This window comes from Cricetulus griseus, chromosome 4 (genome assembly GCF_003668045.3).
Source record: "Cricetulus griseus strain 17A/GY chromosome 4, alternate assembly CriGri-PICRH-1.0, whole genome shotgun sequence".
NCBI classification, from domain to species: Eukaryota; Metazoa; Chordata; class Mammalia; order Rodentia; family Cricetidae; genus Cricetulus; species Cricetulus griseus.
In genome coordinates, this window is record NC_048597.1 from 111,758,178 (window position 1) to 111,777,088 (window position 18,911).

The 18,911-nt window shown below is 41.6% G+C and overlaps 1 protein-coding gene across 3 annotated transcripts in view; it reads right to left on the bottom strand.

Annotated features, from left to right (window-relative positions):
- Auts2 (activator of transcription and developmental regulator AUTS2) overlaps window positions 1-18,438 on the bottom strand; it is a 1,069,576-nt gene extending 1,051,138 nt beyond the window's left edge. For all 3 annotated transcript variants that reach the window (XM_035444351.1, XM_035444352.1, XM_035444350.1), the window contains exon 1: window positions 18,130-18,438. In XM_035444351.1, the coding sequence (XP_035300242.1) occupies window positions 18,130-18,438 (309 nt within the window). The remainder of the gene's footprint in view (window positions 1-18,129) is intronic.
- Window positions 18,439-18,911: the final 473 nt, after the last annotated feature.

Sequence of the window (18,911 nt, forward strand, 5' to 3'; positions counted from 1 at the left end):
ACACACACACACACACACACACACACACACACACACACACACACACGGTGGCTCACAACCATTTCTATCTCCAGTTCTAGGAGATCCCTCTTCTGACTTCTTCTGACACCAGGTACACAAGTGGTAGGTGCACAAACATACATGTAGGCAAAATACTCATACACTTTAATTTTAAATAAATTAAAAAGAATAATACCAAAATAAAAAGAATCCAGATAATTTTTTCCTTCCTTCTGAAGAATCTCATCCTAATTATGAAAACGGGGTTGTTCTGGTTGGTTCTGCTCAAGTTGATCTGCAATGTCCAAAACCACTCAGAATGTCCCCACATCCCATTATTTCTGTCAGACTACAAAGAGAAACACTGGATTTGATGAAAGACTTCATTCTGTTAGTCTACCTCTTACTGATTTGGAAGATGCCAAACAGACCCTGGGAAGTAGAAGAAGACCGTATCCCATAAAAGCCACATCCCTAAGATATCCCCAAGAGACTTGGGACACCTTCACCTTACCTGAAACCATTCTCACATCCCTGTCTTTCTAGGATCTGACCCTGAGCCTGTCTGTGTTATAAATAACTCATTCCTGAAGGCTAGAGAGACAGCTTGATGAAAAGAGCTTGCCGAATTAGCTTGAGAACCTGAGTTCAGATTACCCTGATCCCATTTAGAAGCTGAAGGCACAGTGCCAAACTTCTAGCTTCCCAACACTACCACCAGGAAATGGAAGGCAGAGACAGGACAATCCCAGAGGCTCGAAAGCCACCTATCCTGATGTACAGGGCAGATAAACAACAAAACAATCAAGTCTCAAACAAGGTGGAAGGCAAACGATGACACAAAAGTTATCCTCTGACCTCTACATGTAATAAACCTCTCCTCCACCACCACCACCCACTCCTTTTTAGTAAGAAAGAAGAGCTACTTGGGAACCATGTGGAGCCAACACTACACATGGATGATATACAGCAGGTACTTATGGGTACTTTTTAGTGTCTCTCTCTCCCCTCCCTCCCTCCCTTTCCTCCTTTCCCTCACCCACTCCTTCTCTCCTTCACCTCTCATCTAAATTACCCCAAATGAAACCATCCCTATATTGACCTTTGTGTTCACTTTTTTAGTGTGTGTTCACTTTCGTGTGTGTGTTCACAATTTGTGTTCACATTCAGGAAAACAAAGGTTGAGGGGTTATCCCAGAAAGAAAAAAAAAAGAAAAACCTCTACCCAAGACATGAACATGTGGAAATAACACTCTTGAGACACCAACCTTCTCATAATGGCAACAAAGCCATAAAATATATGCAGAAAACCAGGAGACAGGGTCTTTACGAATCTGTCATCCAGTCTATTGGTAAAGCTGATCCAAGCAAGAGCCATGGCTACAAAGCATGGCAACCTATCCTCTGTCACTGTAATCTAATCCTTACACTAAAGACGACTGAGTGTTTTTGCATGTCATGTTTTCTAATGATGCTGTTGCTGTCAGCATGCTACCGGGGCACTTCTTGGAAAATGGAGGTAACGACAAAGCACATCGTTAGGAAAGCAATTATACGAAGTAGTAACCATTTTACAATGGCCATATGGGCTGTGTTTCAACAATATAATTTCCAATCAGGACAAGTGTACATATTTCTCTGTTCCTAATCCCAGGTATGACATTCTAAATGAAATAAAAGTGCATCTGAAATATGGGTGGCAGATGTTGAAATCTACACAATGCTACAGTAATGCTCATCTATAATCAGAGAATACCCACTGTCCTAAGACTGATCCCCATCTCTGCTGCCCATCGTCAGTTTCGTTAATTGGATACATCCCCAAGAGAGTCCAAGAAGAGAACAAGGAGAAGCAAAAGAATGAATTCACAGTTCCTACCAGTTCTACATCTGAATTAGACCGTAGAAGTGAGACAGAATTTGTGGTTTGCACATATGTAAAAGGGTATGAAAACACCTTTAAACCCTGGACTTACAGGTGTGGCTCCAATTATACCAGATTTTGATAGTCAGAGGGCAAGGACTGGCTTAGGTATCTCCTGCAATTACAATGTCTAAAGAAGTAATCCACTGTTTTCCCATTTTAGATGTGAAAAAAGATAACTGCTTACTGAGGGAGCTAGAGAGAGGCGGTTAAGACAGCCCATCTGGGAACATGATGGAACAAATAGCTTCTTCTCATCAAAGAGAAACACTCTTCTGAAAATTCAGGCCCCGTGAGAATAATGAAGCAGGATGTCTTTGTACTGTACCTGTCCCCAACCTGATGGTCATTAGCAAGGTGTGAATCCTTTAGTCCTAGAAAATGAACTATGTGGAAGGGCATCTTAGCCCAGGGGAACTGAGGAAGGGGATTCTCAATAATGTACCTTACTTCAAATGCAGTTGGGATTTCCATAAGAATCAATCTAACAGCCAGAGTCATTAGCATACTCTTTGTAGTATAAACAAACCTCAACTGGGTGGAGAGAGAACAATTTGAAAATGTGCTTGGAATAATGAAAGGAAACAATGGCAAGGAAATAATGGACTCTGTCACCAGGTATCTTCCAGAAATAGATATCAAGAAAAGCAAAGAGCTATTTAGTATGGTCTTTCATGAGGAAAGAATGGAGTGCCTATAGTTTAAAAATAAATAAATAAACTAATAAAATGAAACCTAGCACCAGTAATAAGATCTCTTTTATTGTGGAATATCTTCCCAAGAGAAGTAAGTGCCACTTCCTACAGTAGTTTAAAAGCAGAAAAAAATAGCAGGCATCTGTTAATAAAATAAGTTTATATGCACAGAAACCTAGGACAGGCTACCAGTTCCTTCTCCAATCTCACACATCTCTGTTAATGAAAGTTGTTCTAGGAAATGGGTGACATAAGAAAGTACAATGGGCCAAGCAATTACAGAGAAAAACCTGTCTAAAACAAAACAAAACAAAATGCAATGGTTTAGTCACTTAGTAGTCTCAATCTCAAGAACCTGACCTCTTGCTCTTAAATAACCTGCTAATATTATTGAAGGACAGATTTTAATGCACAGAAAACACTGAACAAGACATGAGGGAATAACACCAACAACTAGACTACAGGCAAACTATATGAAGTTACTTTAAGATTCTGTAATTATGCTGTTGTGTTGTTTTAGTTTGACACAGTATCACGTATCCCCAGATGGTCTTGAACTTGCTATGTAGCTGAGGTTGGCACTATACTTCAACCCCCTCCCTTCAACACCACTCCAGAGAGGAGTACTCAGATTATGGTGTATACTATATACCACCAATTAATATGGCTCCAAGCCAGGGCCTTCTATATGCCAGTCGAATATTCTATCAAGTGAGATTTCTCCCAAGCCCATAAACTGAAAGTTTTAAAATAGGAGATGCTCAGTGAACCAGCATTTTCCTAGCATACAGCAGGCACTGGATTCCATTTTTAGCTCAGAAGTGGGATTGGGCTGGTGGTAGTAAGAAAGACCGACAGGAAGACAGACAAGGCAGGAAGACAAAAAGAAAACAACTTCACAAACAATTATGTATATGATACTTGCCCAGCCCTGAATCCTATTACTATACATAGAAAATCCTTTATAGCTCAGCATAGTTTTCAACAGCAAGAGGAATAAATGTGGTCTCTACCAGGGACCCATTTGAGGCTCTCACAAAATGAATCCATATTTTTAAAAGGAGTGTAAGAGTGAGGAAACTAAGCCTTGAAGTGTGACATAAACTGGTGCAGTTCTTGGTCTTGGGTGAGCTGATAACCTCTCCAAGCTTTAGTTCCATCAACTGTAAACCAGACATCATTCCTTTGTCCAGTCTTGTTCTAAGGCACAGTGAATGTGAAACTGAGAGCACACACACTGCCTGGCACAGAGCAAGTGCTACAGAAGCTCCCCTTTCAAACATGTCTTTCCAAGTGTTTTTTAGGTCAACATTAAATAAGCATTGACTGAATGCCTACTTTACATGGATTATAGGGTAGAGAGAGCAACAATTTTAAGAGCTCTAAAATACCTCTTAAAGGATGTATGTAGGGAGGATGCAGGGGCTAAAGACAGAGGACATGGGGAAGTGAAATAATACATTAGAAAGACAGGGAAAAAGTGTTGGCTCTCCTTTCCTGAGTGACACCCAGTAAGCCATTACTGAACACAGGACAGTCCAAAGGAAAAATAAGTAGCACTTGAACTTCCCACTGGCTCCTAAAGTAAACACAAGGCATATCTTGTCATAGCTAATGCTTCAAAGATTCCTTCAGACTAGGCCCCAAGATCTCAATCCATGATAACAACATTTCAGAAAGGTGAAATAGAGCTAAATAAATAAATACACCTCTCTGACTTAATTCACATCCCAATCTTCAGATTATAGGAATAAAGTGTCACTAATGGCATTATTATTATTATTATTATTATTATCATCATCATCATCATCATCATCATCATCTGTGACTCTGAACAAAGGTAATAGTTCAGTTAAATCAATCATAGTTTGAAATACAGAGCAAAAGATAGGCGGCAGAGAGAGATGGGTAAAGTCACTTGCTGCCAAGCCTGATACCCTGAATCCCATCCCTAGGATGTACATGGTGGAAAGAGAGAACTGACTCCTGAAATTTGTCCTCTTGACCTCTGTGTGCACATTCAAGCATGGATGGACACACACACAATGGGGGTGGGTATATAAAGGTAATTTTAAGAATTTTTTAAAGATGGGTTACATCTTGAAGTTAGAATGACTCAAAGTGGAAAGCAGCATTTCCAAAAAAGAATTTTAAGTGGTCTAGGGACCTAGGAAAATATCCCGGTGAGAAGAGCACTTGCTGCAAATGCATGAGGACCAGAGTTCTAATCTCCAGCACCTACAGATAAATCCCACAGGCACATCTACCCCAGCACTGTGGCATTTCTGAGGCTTGCTGACTGCTGGCCTAACTCTGGGGTAAACAAAAGACCCAGTTTCAAAGGAATAGATGAGACACAGTGGTGAATCAGGGCACCCAATGCCTTTCTCTACCATCTATACACATACAAGGCATGAGTGCAAACACACACAGACACACACACAGGTGCATTCACTATACACACACAAATATACAAAAAATTTAAATCATCAAATTAGTGGTCAAGGGAAATATATATATATGGGGGGAGATGGCTTTTGACACTTTCAGGTATTACATAAGACAATTTTAAAAATGAGAACACAGCATACTTCAGTATTTTAAAATCATTATTTTCCTTGCACTGGAGCTCATCTAGAACAATCTGGTCCATTTCAGTGTTAGGCTAATGAGACGTTTTTAAATTAAACAACACAACTGTCTGACTGAGCAGGTTTCAACATTCAGGTGTGAAATCTCACCTCCCAGAACTCTAGCTGAATTATCCCCTTGCCTCTCACCTGCAATTATCATTTGCTCCCTCCCCCAGGTAGCTCTCAGCTACCATGTCCTCTGAGGCTCACATCTGGAAATAAAAACTCCCTCTGGGGCCTCCTATGCTTTGGGAGTGAGAGGGAGAAGAAAAACAAAAACTTCATGCTGGTGTAGACAATTTCTAAAAAATACTTTTTTTTTCTTTTGGACACACAGTGTAAAAGCAGATTGATAAAATGAAACCCTTATGTCATCACAGTTATGTCATCACAGGGTAATTTTTTAATAGAGTAAATTTACATCTCAGTTCTTCTAGAGGCCAGCTTCTTCCATTTAGACAAATTCCAAAAATTTAGTAAAGGATATTTCCCTCAGTTGAGAGGACATAATTAGACTTTTTGATTAGAGCATTTTTCTCCCCTGTTTAACAAGATATAACAGATGTCCTCGACTTTCCTAATAACAATACAGCCCTGCTTTTGGCATCCTTACAATTTTAAAACTGAACTGTCATATAGAAAAATTACAGCTAGGGTGTCTCTGTACAATCATGACTCTGAAGTGGTTATGACATGCCCGGACTCCCCAATGGAACAGATATGGAAATCATATTCCATATTCATAGCCACAAGCCCTCCTTAACGTGCACTTGAAAACCAAGCTCTGAGATCTGAATGACAAGGGCTTATTCTAATCACCATCAATTATTGCTGGAAGCACCAAGACCAAGTAAGGTATAAAGCCTGAACAGAAAATGAAACTCTCATAGTCACCTCCTTCCAGGAGTGCAGGGAACACATGAAGAGGAAAGATTTGACACAGGGGAAGCTACGCCCACCAACATAGTGCAATGGTTAGTTATTTTGTTTGGGACTTGTTTTTTTTTTAAGATTTGTTTTTTATTATTTTTAATTGTGTGTATATGTCTGGGTGCGTACATGTGTGCACAGGTGCTTTCAGAGACCACAGGTGTCCTGTTCCCTGAAGCTGGAGTGGCAGGCAGTTATGAGCTATACAATTTGAGAACTGGGAACTGAATTCAGATTCCTCCAAGAACAGCCATCATTCTTAACCGTAGAGACATCTCTTTCAGTTTCCAGCCATTAGTTTTTAAATATCAACTTGCCATGACCTAGAATCGCCTAAATAACATTTTCCTCCTATTTCCTAGACTGACGAATTATCTAGATCAGCATGGGCTGCAGGAAGATTCAGCTTGAATGTGGGTGACATCATTGCCTAGTCCTGAGTGGGCAAAAGAAAGCTAGTCGAATAACACCAAGCAGGTAGCAAGGGTGTATTTGTTTCTCTCTGCTCTTGACTGTAGATGTGGTATGACTAGCTCACTGAAATTCATGCCACTGATGACAGACCATAACCTGGAATTGTAAGCTGAGTAAAGCCTTTCCTCCGAATTGCTCTTTGACATTTTGGTTGTGAGCCTAGCCTTTAACGGCTGAGCCATCTCTCCAGTCCCCTAAGTTGTTTTTGGACAGGGTGTTTCATCACAGCAACAGAAATAAAACTAGAACACATGACTACCAAAATCCCAGCTTCCCTGCAGAGAGAAGGAGTACTACACTTGGTTTAGAAAAAAAAAAAAAAAAAAAAAAAAAAAGACTCATTTTTCACAGCAAGATTCCCCCTGACATCTGATCCAATTATCCAATTTACAAAAATTCGATTTATACCAATTTTGTCAACAGATCAGTCCAGGGAGCATAGCTAGAGATAGGTCTGCATTTTAGAATGGGAGGCAAGGCCTGTCTCTGATTGAAGTTCAAACTCAAACATCCTGGTTTAACAAGTCCATTAATGACATTAAGATCAGATCTAAAGATTACTCAGCCCCTTTATCAGTCAAATGTGTTATTTATGGGACAACCTATCAATCATGTCTTCCTCTTATTATTTCCTACATTCTGGTCCTAGGCTATTTGGTCTGCCAAATTAATACATTCCATCATTGCTGCAAATCTAAACAATGCTTGGTAAAAGATTAATAAAATAGTTGGGCTCTCTGCAACCACAAGCACACACAGAGAGATTCATCAATGTCTTTTTATTTGCATATCTGGCTGACTGCCCCGAAGCAAATAAGAAAGGCAAAAGGCACAGGTATGCTGGATTCTGGTTTGCATTTAATTCAGGGTGTCAATCTGCTTCTGTTTTAATTACATCCATCTTGATATGTTATTACAATCCCATGAAAACTTCTTTTCACTATATAGTTCTAAGCATATACACATGACGAAGAGTTGTTATAAATTTCCTCCTTCAGCAATAAACAGACAAGATGCCTTAGCCAGCACACCACATGAATCCTGTATTTTGGGTCCTTCAGAAGAAAGTTTGAATCTTCATCTCAAATACATACCAAAGTTCTGTTGCATATATTCCGATATCAGTGTTAATGAGCTTGCTCTAAATTTCTCCAGGTTACTAGTCTGAAGAAAATAACTTAATCCCCACTCAAAAAAATTATAAATGTTAAGTAGGCCACAATAACGTTAATCTTTTAGTCAAGCAATTATCTTTCCACTGGACATTCAAGAATGAGGAGCCTCATAGTATCACCTCATAATAGCTTGTTGTTTTTTTTTTTTCCATTTTGTTGTTGTTGTTGTTGTTGTTGTTGTTTTTATTGTTGTTTTTCGAGACAGGGTTTCTCTGTATTGCTTTGGATGCTGTACTGGAACTCACTCTGTAGACCATGCTGGCCTCGAACTTAGAGAGATCTGCCTGCCCCTGCCTCCGAGTGCTGGGATTAAAAGCATGAGCCACCGACACCCGGCTTGGTTTTTTTTTATTTGTTTGTTTGCTTTTAAATACTTTCATTACAGGAGGGTGGGAAAGGGCTTCTTGGTTTGGGGGTTTTGTTTGTTTGTTTGTTTGTTTAAAAAAACATACCTATGGAAAGGAGTAATAAGTTTCAAGGTAATATACTGCTGAGGGAGCATGTGGAATGGGGGGAGAACGTTTCTAAAGGATCTTGATATTAAATAACAAAATATTATTAAAGAAAAATAGGATGTTCCATGAATGTTCCTAATTGATTTTTATTTTTAAAAGCTTTCTTCTGGGCCACAGATGTACCTCATTCGGGGAACTGGTTTACCTAGCATGGACAAAGCTCTGGGTTCAAGCTCCAGCAGCACATAAACTAGGGTTGGTGGAGCACACCTGTAGTGCCAGAGTTCATAGATGCAAGAGGATCAGAGTTCAAGGTCATCCTAAACTACACAGAAATTTCAAGGTCAGCTGAGGCTGCAAAAGGCACTGACTTAAAAAAAGCAGAACTTTCTTCCATAATTCCCAATACTTACAATCACCAACACTAAGGGAAAACAGTCTCCTAGTTTCATTGGGTAACAGTTGGGACCTCTAACTCCCAGTGTGATCTAGAACAGATCAGTTAATCCTTGAGAGCTGTTAACATTTGCAAAATGAGGGGCAGAAAGAGCGTCACCACCAGGGACAATGTCTCTGCAAAGAACACCAAGGTTCTTTAGAAGCACAGCCACCAGATGTGGAGTGAAATGGAGCCAAAGGCTACTCAGGAAAAGTTCAGACCCTAATGTTAGGATAATTCCTCTTAAAGATTCAGCTCTCCAGGCGTTGGTGGCGCACGCCTTTAATTCTAGCACTCAGGAGGCAGAGGTAGGTGTATTTCTGTGAGTTCGAGACCAGCCTGGTCTACAAGAGTTAGTTCCAGGACAGCCTCCAATGCGCATTAATCGAAAAACTAATTTTCTAAAGTCGCAGTCGCAGAGAACACTGTAACAAAAGTAAAGAATTTACATACACAATCACCAAAATCTCATCTCCCTCTTTTGCCCCAGAGAAGGCTTGCTATCACTCAAAATATACTGGAGCATTTCTTAGAATAGAACAATCCAAGACTTTCATTACTGTTGTCTACTACAGAAGAAATGAGTGAAAGACATTATCATTTCTACCATTTAACTGGACACAGATAATATTTTAATGAAAGCTTTTGTCTTTATGTCTTCATTTATATATCTTCCCCCTTCATTTTTAAGTATGTGAAACGGTTCACTAAAGGATGCTTAATTCCCAACCTTTAGCCAATGTTGACAGATAAACAAAGACACCAAAACGGGTAGGGGGGTGGGTGTCAGGAATGCTGTCTCACACATTTGATCCCAGCACTTGGGAGGCAGAGGCAAGTGAATCTCTGAGTTTGAGGCCAACTTGGTCTACATTATAAGTTACAGACTTTCTGGGGGCCACTTGGTGAGATTCTGTCTCTGGAAAATCAATATGTGGGTAGAAGGGAGAAAGGAAGAAGAAAAGAAAAGAAACAAAGGAGAGAAAGAGGAATAATCATATATTTTTTAGTACAATTGAGGGGTAGCTGCAGTACTGAGTGATGATCTATCAAGTCCCTTTAAGTTCTAAAATATCACGTCCATCAGAAACTACAAATACCTAAAAAATAAGGGTTGCTTTGTAGCTCCAAAGGGCAAATGTAGGGACAACAAGGAAACTGACATTTCTCACCACTACAACTTGACCCTGGCAATGGTTTATTTTAGGATTCAAAATTTAGTTGCAGATGGAAGTATCAGATCTCAGCCACACAACCAGGGGTCACAGTCTCTGTTTGTAGGCTGTGGTCCAGTTACTAGCTACTACACAGTATTTTTAAAAAGAAGCTCTGCCAATGAAACTTAATCCTCACCCTTATTATCCATTACTGTCACTCATGCACACTATAAACTTTCCCCCTTCTCCTCTATGGCTCTAATTTTTACTGCACCAGGTTCTAACCAAGGTCCTGATACCAAGAGCATGTGCCACTATGAGGTACAGCAACAAGCCAAAATGACAGAAAGTATTAAATAAATATTTATACGTACTGAGTATGTATTAGTTTGGGCAACCTCTATCATTCAGATATGAACTAAGATGATAAGCATAAGCTAGAACAGCACAAGCAATTCTCTAACCCAGACTAAATAACACCAGAGTCCCTGAGATCATGAATGCTCAGAAAAATGAAAATTTAGTAGTGCTCACGTTTTGACATTTCAGTCACAACCTCCCAAATACTTTCCACTTTATTATCTGCATTCCTACTTTTGATAGCTCTATTTTAGTTAGGGGAAGAAAGCTGGAAGCAGGGAGGTAGGGAGTGGGTAGGTGGTAGGTAATGTAACTGGACCCTGAAATGAGTGTGTGAAAGAAATAAGCATTTCACATGAGTTCAAGGTCCAGGTCCCCTTAAAAATACATGGAATCCGAGACTGAAATGGGACAGACATAGAAGCCTGCACTGACACAGTTCCTTCCTAAGAAAGCAAAAGCTGTCAGAGGATATAAAAGCACTCATTCCCACCTGCAGGTACTAAAAGCAATAGGAAAAAAAAAAAAAAAAAGACCTATTCTTTGTGACCCTGCAGTGGTACTTACTGACTGATACCAAGACGAGAAAGACAAGAAACTATGCCTTGTTTTGTTAGGGACAGAGAGGATGTGAAAAAAAACAACTCATCATAAGTGGGAAGAGGACACATTTTAGAACCTTCTAAGTCCCTACTTCTAGTGGGACTTAGAAGATCGACAAGATCGACATTCATACAACAGTTGTTCGAGATTATGTATTAGACGTACATAATCTCTTGCTAACAATATCTCTCAAACTGTTTTTTAGTTCCCCCAGTCTGGATTTTTACCTAATTAACTACTTGTTTTCTTTCTGATTTCAACAGAGTTTTGAATATACTTGAATTTTTCATATTGTCATCAAATAGGATATTGTTATCCTTTTATAAAGTCCTTTTCCTAAATCTATAGCGTATTGGGTGTAATCCCAACCCTAGAGTGCAGGGGAGGTGGTAAGAGATGTTGATTCTTGACTTCAATAAAGTGAAACTACATTTTGTGTATTGTAAAAGTACACCTATTCAGAACAGGGTAAAATGACTGAAATCCACCCTCAGCACCCATGTACACCAACTTGTTGTGCCTGTGTATACATACACAACATACTGCATGCACACACACACACACACACACACACACACACACACACACACACACACATGCACGCATGCATGTAGGCACACACACATACACATACACACCTTTCATCAGGAAGGGCTATCAACATCATCAGAGGACTTCCAAACCATACACAGTCCTCAGGACCTAGATTATTCCACCATAGCTAATCCCAACAGTTGTTTTCTGTGTTTGAATACTTTCTAATCTTCACACTCTCAAATGAAATAATCACCATTTATGTTTGACAATATATATATAATATATATTTATTTATTTATTACAAGAGTCCCAGAATTTCTATCACAACAAACTACTCTGGGTTTCTTCTGAACTTCCTAAATCAAATGCTTTGTTTATTTTGTCTGGTGTGGTACTGGGAGACTGAATCCAGAGCCTTGCACATGCTAAGCAAGTACTTTACCACTGAGCTACTCTCTTTGCCCCAAAACTCTATTTTTTAACCTTTTTACAAATAATTATTAAGGGAACACCTCTCTCGGAACCAATCACTAACTTCATGGTCCACTTTTTAAATCCAATGATTCATTTGTATCTTGCCCAAAATAGCTAGAACAGTTTATCTCCACAGCTAATAAGAGTCACACAGAATCAGATTCAGCCTTCAAATACACCTCACATAAAGCCCCCTCCAGTGAAGCTTTACCTCATAGAAGGAAATACAGAAATTGAAGTATGGTAAAAAGCTTCATACACATCATACACACTTTCTCTCTCTCTCTCTCTCTCTCTCTCTCTCTCTCTCTCTCTCTCTCTCTCTCTCTCTCTCTCTCTCTCTCTCTCCTTTTTCCATCACTCAGAAAGTCCTCAGATCACGGAGTTATGTACACTTCTCAGAACTGAAATGCTGGGACTTGACCTCTTTCTCTCAGCAATCTCACAACCAAACTCCACAAGACAGAAAGTGAAACAAGCAAGCAAACTGTGATCCTGGCCTTTCTCTGACACTGTAACAGCATTAGAGATGCTCTGACCCTCTTTGAATTACCACTCTGTGGGCTGCAAGCCGGCTAATCGGAAACCTTTGTTTTAACACCACTATCAACTTCCTTTCTCATCCCAACCTTCTTTTCCAGATTGCTAAAAAGCAGCAATACATGAAACTAGAAGGGGACAAGAGAAGATAAAGCATAGTGGCTGGAGGGCAACTTGGTAGTCTCAGAATCAAGCAGCTGTCACACTGAGAAAGAGCTATTAATGAGAACCATTCACCAATACTCACCTCTTGGTGGGTTTAGGGAAAATCAGTAAAACAGTTGACATGAGACAGGAAGGGGAGCAGAAAAAGAAGTGGACATCTCTCTTAATACCTCACACCCCACCTGCCACTCCTGCAGCAGCCTCCCATATACAGCCTCTGAGGGTGATTTCTACCACCATCAGCCCTATCATCCAACCCTGGGAGATCACCAAACTCCAAGAGGGGTTTTTTGAGACCTTAACTCATTTCCCACACTGGTTTATGGATTCAATGCTGACAAAGTGACCTGTGGCCAGAGAGATTTAGGAGAAAAGTCACACTGTATCTGTGCCCGCCCCCATAATGAAAATGCACATTCATACAATAAAGACCTAATTCTAACAGAACAAGTGGTACTAAAACGTATTTGAAAGCTGATCATTCTGCTTCAGTCTGAAACACAATCTATGAGAAACCTGCAAAAAGCTATGTTTCCTTCCAGCCTGAGAAAATTCACTATAACCTAATCTCAACCTCTCCACTAACAGAGAAGGGAGGGAAGGACACTTTTAGAAGGACTTCCTAAGGAGGCTCATACAACTATTTAGAAAGGCCAAGTGTGACTGGCGGTCCTCTAACAAGAACCTCTTCACTACTATTGTACACATTCCTACGAGTCTCCCTTGGCCCCTGGTCTTAATCACTCAGTGTCTTCTTAATGGCCTTCTGCCTGTGTTGCCTTCAATATTTCTTTGGAAAGCGCTTCCCCTTCACTCTTACCCTTCTAGGACCCATCTTTTCCAAGAGGACTTCTCAAGGGCTGGGGATGTAGTTCAGTTAGTAGATTGCATTGTTAGCATACACAAAGTCCTGTGTTCAATCCCCAGCATAGCCAAAATAGGGGTTGAGGTACGCAGCTATTTTTCCCAGCACTCTAAAGGTGGAAGCAAGAATATCAGACATTCAAAGTCATCCTCCACTACACAGTAAGTTTGATGCCAGCCTAGAGTACACAAGAAGGTGTCTCAACACACACTTACATGCAATACCCCTTGAACCCTTCTACTTTTCTCACTATCTTCTCCCTAAAAGTCTTCTTCAGTTAATATTAAATATTCAAATGCCTGTATCAAAATCATCTTGTAGGTTTAGACTTAAGTTATCAACTAAATCGCATCCTTCTTCAAGATATTATAAACATTTTTAGGTTTCTCATGCTCATAGTGCCTGGTAAATATTAAGCACTCCATAAATATCTGCTGAGTAGCGAGCACAAGAAACATGATAAACTTAATAAGTGAAATTTCAAAAATAAATTACTACCACCTACTAGACCTAACAGACAAGTGTATCAAATCCCATATAACAGACTTAAAAGACTATAGACCTGTGAGCCCTGAAGCAGATCCAGGAAGCAAGGGTCACAGGAAAACCTGGATATGAACCTCTACACACCAGAAATGAGCCCTGCTCTCTCTTCAGAACCCTAAATCACCAGCAGAGCTCTTGTCTGCTTAAGAACACCAGAAGCATCTTTCTTTCCCTCTGGTCAGCTTTACCAAAGGAAACATCCAAGTTACAAAGAGGAATAGAGAAAGGAAAAGCTGATTGGCAAAGTTAAATTTACAGCCAGGCTACCCATGTCTTCCTAATAAAAACCTAAAGAATTCTGAACAGCACCATAGCTGGTATACAAGTGCACTCTGTTAATACCAGACTGCCAAAATTTCCCATTTATACTTTGATTGCTAGAAGCCACTTTGTTTAAAAAAAAGACATGAATGTCAAGTGTACCTATAACCCCAGCACTCTGGAAGCTGGAGCAGGAGAATTTTGCTGAATATGCAAATCCAGCCTATGCTACAGAACAAGACCTTGCCCACCCCCAAAAAATAAAACAAACAACACATTTAGAGCTTATTTGCCCTCATCTTAACACCCAAAGAATACCCAAACATGCAATACTGTTTCTAAATGGTACTTCTGCTTCGTAACTGTGTAATGAGAACACACCGTTCAACTTTAGCCTCCTCACCTACCCTCTTATCTTCTATCATGAGACTCTTTGTAATCACACACTTGAACTTCAGGGCACAATTACTCAAGACAAGTGTCCCTGCAGAATATGCAACTACCTCAGCCAGTTTCACTGCTTCTAACATGTGGGAGATGCCAAACTGCCCTCCGAGCTTCCATCTTCTTAAATAAAAATCTAACCATTGCAAAGAATAAGCATAAAATTGCAGGCTGCCATTAGGCTTATTACTTTTAGTTCAGTGTCTGTAAAACCATAGCTGGCCTAGAAGTATTTATATCAAAATATTCCATTATCACTTAGGAGCTTCTTCAGGGGAGGGAGAGGGGGAGGGAGGGAGAGGAGAGGAGGGGAGGAGAGGGAGGAGGGAGGGAGGGAGGGAGGGAGGGAGTTGAAGCTACCAAGAAGTTACTAAAGACAAAATCTTGGGGTCAGTGTTCTAGTGCACAACCTAAGTAGTATGTGATCCCACAGTCTGCCAGAAATGGTTCTAAACTGGTTTGCCTAACTGTCCAAGCCAATATCTCTGGTTTCTTATAACATCAGGCCAGGAGCCACCTTTATAATTCATGCCAGATATTATTTTCATTTAAACACAAAGTATGTATTCAGGGTAACTCTTGGTGTCTGTGCTAATTCTTAACACTTACATGCTCCTAACACACATTTCTATCCAAGTTCATACTTTAACTGCCCTCTTCCTCATAAGCGTTCACATCTCTTGGTGACAGTTCAGTAAATCTTTCAAATTTAGTGTAGTGGAACATCAGAAACTCTTAACAGTCACTACAAGTTTAGGTTCTGACTGTCCAGTGTGGACACAGCGTGTGAGCAGCCAATACATACAAAAATTTTGCCCACCCACAACCCCACAAAGAAGGTAAATATGATGACTCTTTTCTCTTGTTGCATGGTTTTAACAAGTTTATTAACATGTTTTCTAAAAAGAGAGTTGAGCCTCTGAAACTGTGACCAGACAGAGTATGTCATACTAAAGAACTGTTAATTTACTGAGGAGAGACAATGGTACTGTGGGGATCTCTAAAGTAATCTGAATCATTTATACTGGAGATTTATACAGAATTATTCACAGGTGCCATCAGAGCCAGTCTGGAAAGTGAGAGGAAGCCCAGTGAACTACACAAGCAGACATATGTGAAATACTACAGTTGTTGGACCTGGGTGCTGAATGCACTGGACTTTACTGTCCTGTCTACTTTCTCATGGAAATTTAAAATATTTATTTTCATACCGCTATGTATGTGATATTATGGTAAACATGGGAGTATCATAGCTTTGGGCTAACCAAACTAACCTAGGTTTTAAATCTAGAAAAGCAGTTGAGGCATCAATTGCAGCACAGAAAGAAAGGGTATTCAAGGTACCTTTTGAACTTGGTCTCCTTTAAAAATGTAAGATTTTAAAGCCTAAAACAAAACTGGAACAGGCATGTTCTCTGTCAGAAGGTAAAGTCAAACACTTACTTAAACAAAATACACAACAAATGTATAACTTACTTCTATCTCCACAATGATGATGAGAAGACAGAGGCCCCATCTTGCTGGCTAAAAGGGGCCACCCAGCAGGGCATGGCAACTACCCAAAAAGCAGAACCACTTCTAAGCAGTTTTTACAAGTTCTTTCCTTCACCAACCACAGGCAGTCATGGTGTGCCAAATTCCAGGCAGCATTCTCTTAGGATACATGATAGCATTTCAATTTCCATTTTAAAGCAAGAAAAGAGGTCACACTACAGTACCCATCCACCTTTGCAAAGTGAAAAACCACAGTTATAATCATCCTAAATGGTGACACTCAACACTTAAAAGCCCAGAGAGGACAAACTCTAAAACCAGTGATTAACCCAAGTACTAGAATCAAAATCTCTGGTCACCACCAATACCACTATCACTCTCCCTTCCTCCCCAACCAGTAGCTACTGGCCAGTATCCACCACCATCACCCCCATCACAAGCACTTTACCAAAGTGAACAACTCTGACAGGAAGACTGCCTTTTTAAAAATACTCAAACTTGAAATTCAAACCCATATGTAGAATCAACAACCTAAATCTATCCAGTCAGTGCATGTGAGAGTCAAGCTCTCATTAACAAAGCTTGCTTTGGCACCTCTGAAACAATACCACAATAACATCCCCAAAAATAAATAAATAAAGGAAAGGGAAAAGTTTCCTCAAACCCTTATGTCAGGTGCAATGAAAGGCTAGAAAGGCTAGATATCTTGGTTTTGTGCTGGATCAACCCAGCAGAATCTCAAAACCTCCTGTGCGTGATTGTGTGTCTTGAGGGTGGGGAAAGGGAAGTAAAGGAGGAAAGAAAGCAGTTAAATTTATAGAAACCAGTGACCAATGCTGCCATCAAATCAGATCTTCCCAATCTAAGATAGTTTTCTGTGACCCCTGGACCTGCTGCCTCCAGCTCCTTCCAACCAACAAATAACACAAACACACACCACAGGAGCCTCTTAGCAGGCAGGAAAATGTGCATTTGAAAATCAAGGCTGCCTGCAGGTGCCTAAGGAATAAAGAAAGACACACAAACATACACACACACAAAGCCAATCACGGGGGTGGGGGGTTGCACATACTAAAAAGAGAGGGACAATTGGTAACAAGCCCTTCAGCAGTCAGCTAGGATTTTATTCTTGCCTCCTACCAGCCCTCCCTGGTGTACCTTCCTCTGTCCTTCAACTAAATTGCTCACACCAACACACCACACACAAATGTATGTGTGTGTATAATATTATCGTTAACCCCATCTGCAATACAGCCCCATGCAAAATATAGAAAGATATTCCATCCTTTCCTCTTCTCCCCTCCTCCCTCCTTTCTCCCAACAAGGAGAAAACGCCCCCTTCCCCAGCTTCACCAAAAAAGGGGAGGGGGTGCAGAAAAGCCACAAAACCCTATCAGCCTCTGGTCCCCAGGACATCCAGAAAAGGCATATATATTCTAGACAGATTGACACACACTACACACACACAAGCATGGGGACATATGGCTCTGTAGAAAGCACAGAGAACCGTCCACAGGCGCCCCAAACCCAAGCAAAGACTTCCACCAGCCAAGAAGCCATGATTAGGGAGGGAGACGAGGAGGAAAGGAGTGGGGGCAGAGCCATCCATGGAGAAGGGGGGCGCATTGTTGTGATGCCCGAACCCCTTTCTTCCCACCCATCTGCTGTGGAAGAAGGTGGGGGTGCAGAAGGGGGCGCAGGGGAAAGGCAAGCTGGACAAGAACGAAACCAGTAGACGACCAGACCAGGCACACCGCTTGGCAATTTCTTCCTTGCTGCTGCCTATCTGCCCCCAGCTCCCCCCACACACAACCCCACACCCAACAATAAGACCTCGGACGAGACAGACAGCTTCGAGCGCGGCGGGGGAGGCAAGAAAACCGGGGTGCAGCCGAGTGGGGGGTGTCATGCATAAAAGGAAACCATGGGGGAAACGGGAAAGGGGGTCCCCCCCTTACCTCCAGCGCTTCAAAAGTAACAAAGCTGGTCATGGCAAATCCATCAATGATGTCCTCTTCGGCTGAGGTGGACTCTCTGCGCTTCCTCCGCGGGGGTCTGGGCCGGGACGGGGCGGAGGATGGGGGCTTTCCATTGTCTTCCTTGTCGGAGCCCGACGATGAAGCCAGTGAGGGAGCCCGGGTCCGGCCGGTTCCTCCACCACCCGCCGCACCGGTTCCTAACCCGGCCCGAGAGCGTCTCTCCCGGTCTCGCTGTGATCGCGACCTCCGCTTTTTCCGGAGTCCATGTCCCCGCGTCGGGCCATCCATGGTTCTTTTAACCGCGCCGGGGATCTTCCCCGTTCGCCTACCCGCGCGCCACAGGCTCGGGCCGCGGCCACACACACACACACACACACACACACACACAGACACACACACACACACACAAACACACACAAGCTCACACACACACACACACCCCAAGAAGAAGAAAAAATTGACACCGAGCCCTCCCTCCTCTTGCAAGGGCTTTTCCCTCCAGCAGCGAGGAAGGGCGCGCGGGGGGGGGGAGGCTGGGAGGAAAAAAAAAGCTGAAGAAGAAGAACAAGAAGGGAGGGCAGGGGAAAAAAAAGAAAGAAAAAAGGGGGGAAGGGGCGGGGAGACGGGGAGGGAGGCACGGGGAAGCGAGAGGGCGAAGTGTGGGGCTCCCCTCTGCACCGAGGGTCGGAGATGCCTGCGAACAGCGCCGAGCAAAGTAATGGCTGAACACACAGGTCTCCTTTACAGAGGAAAGGGGGGAA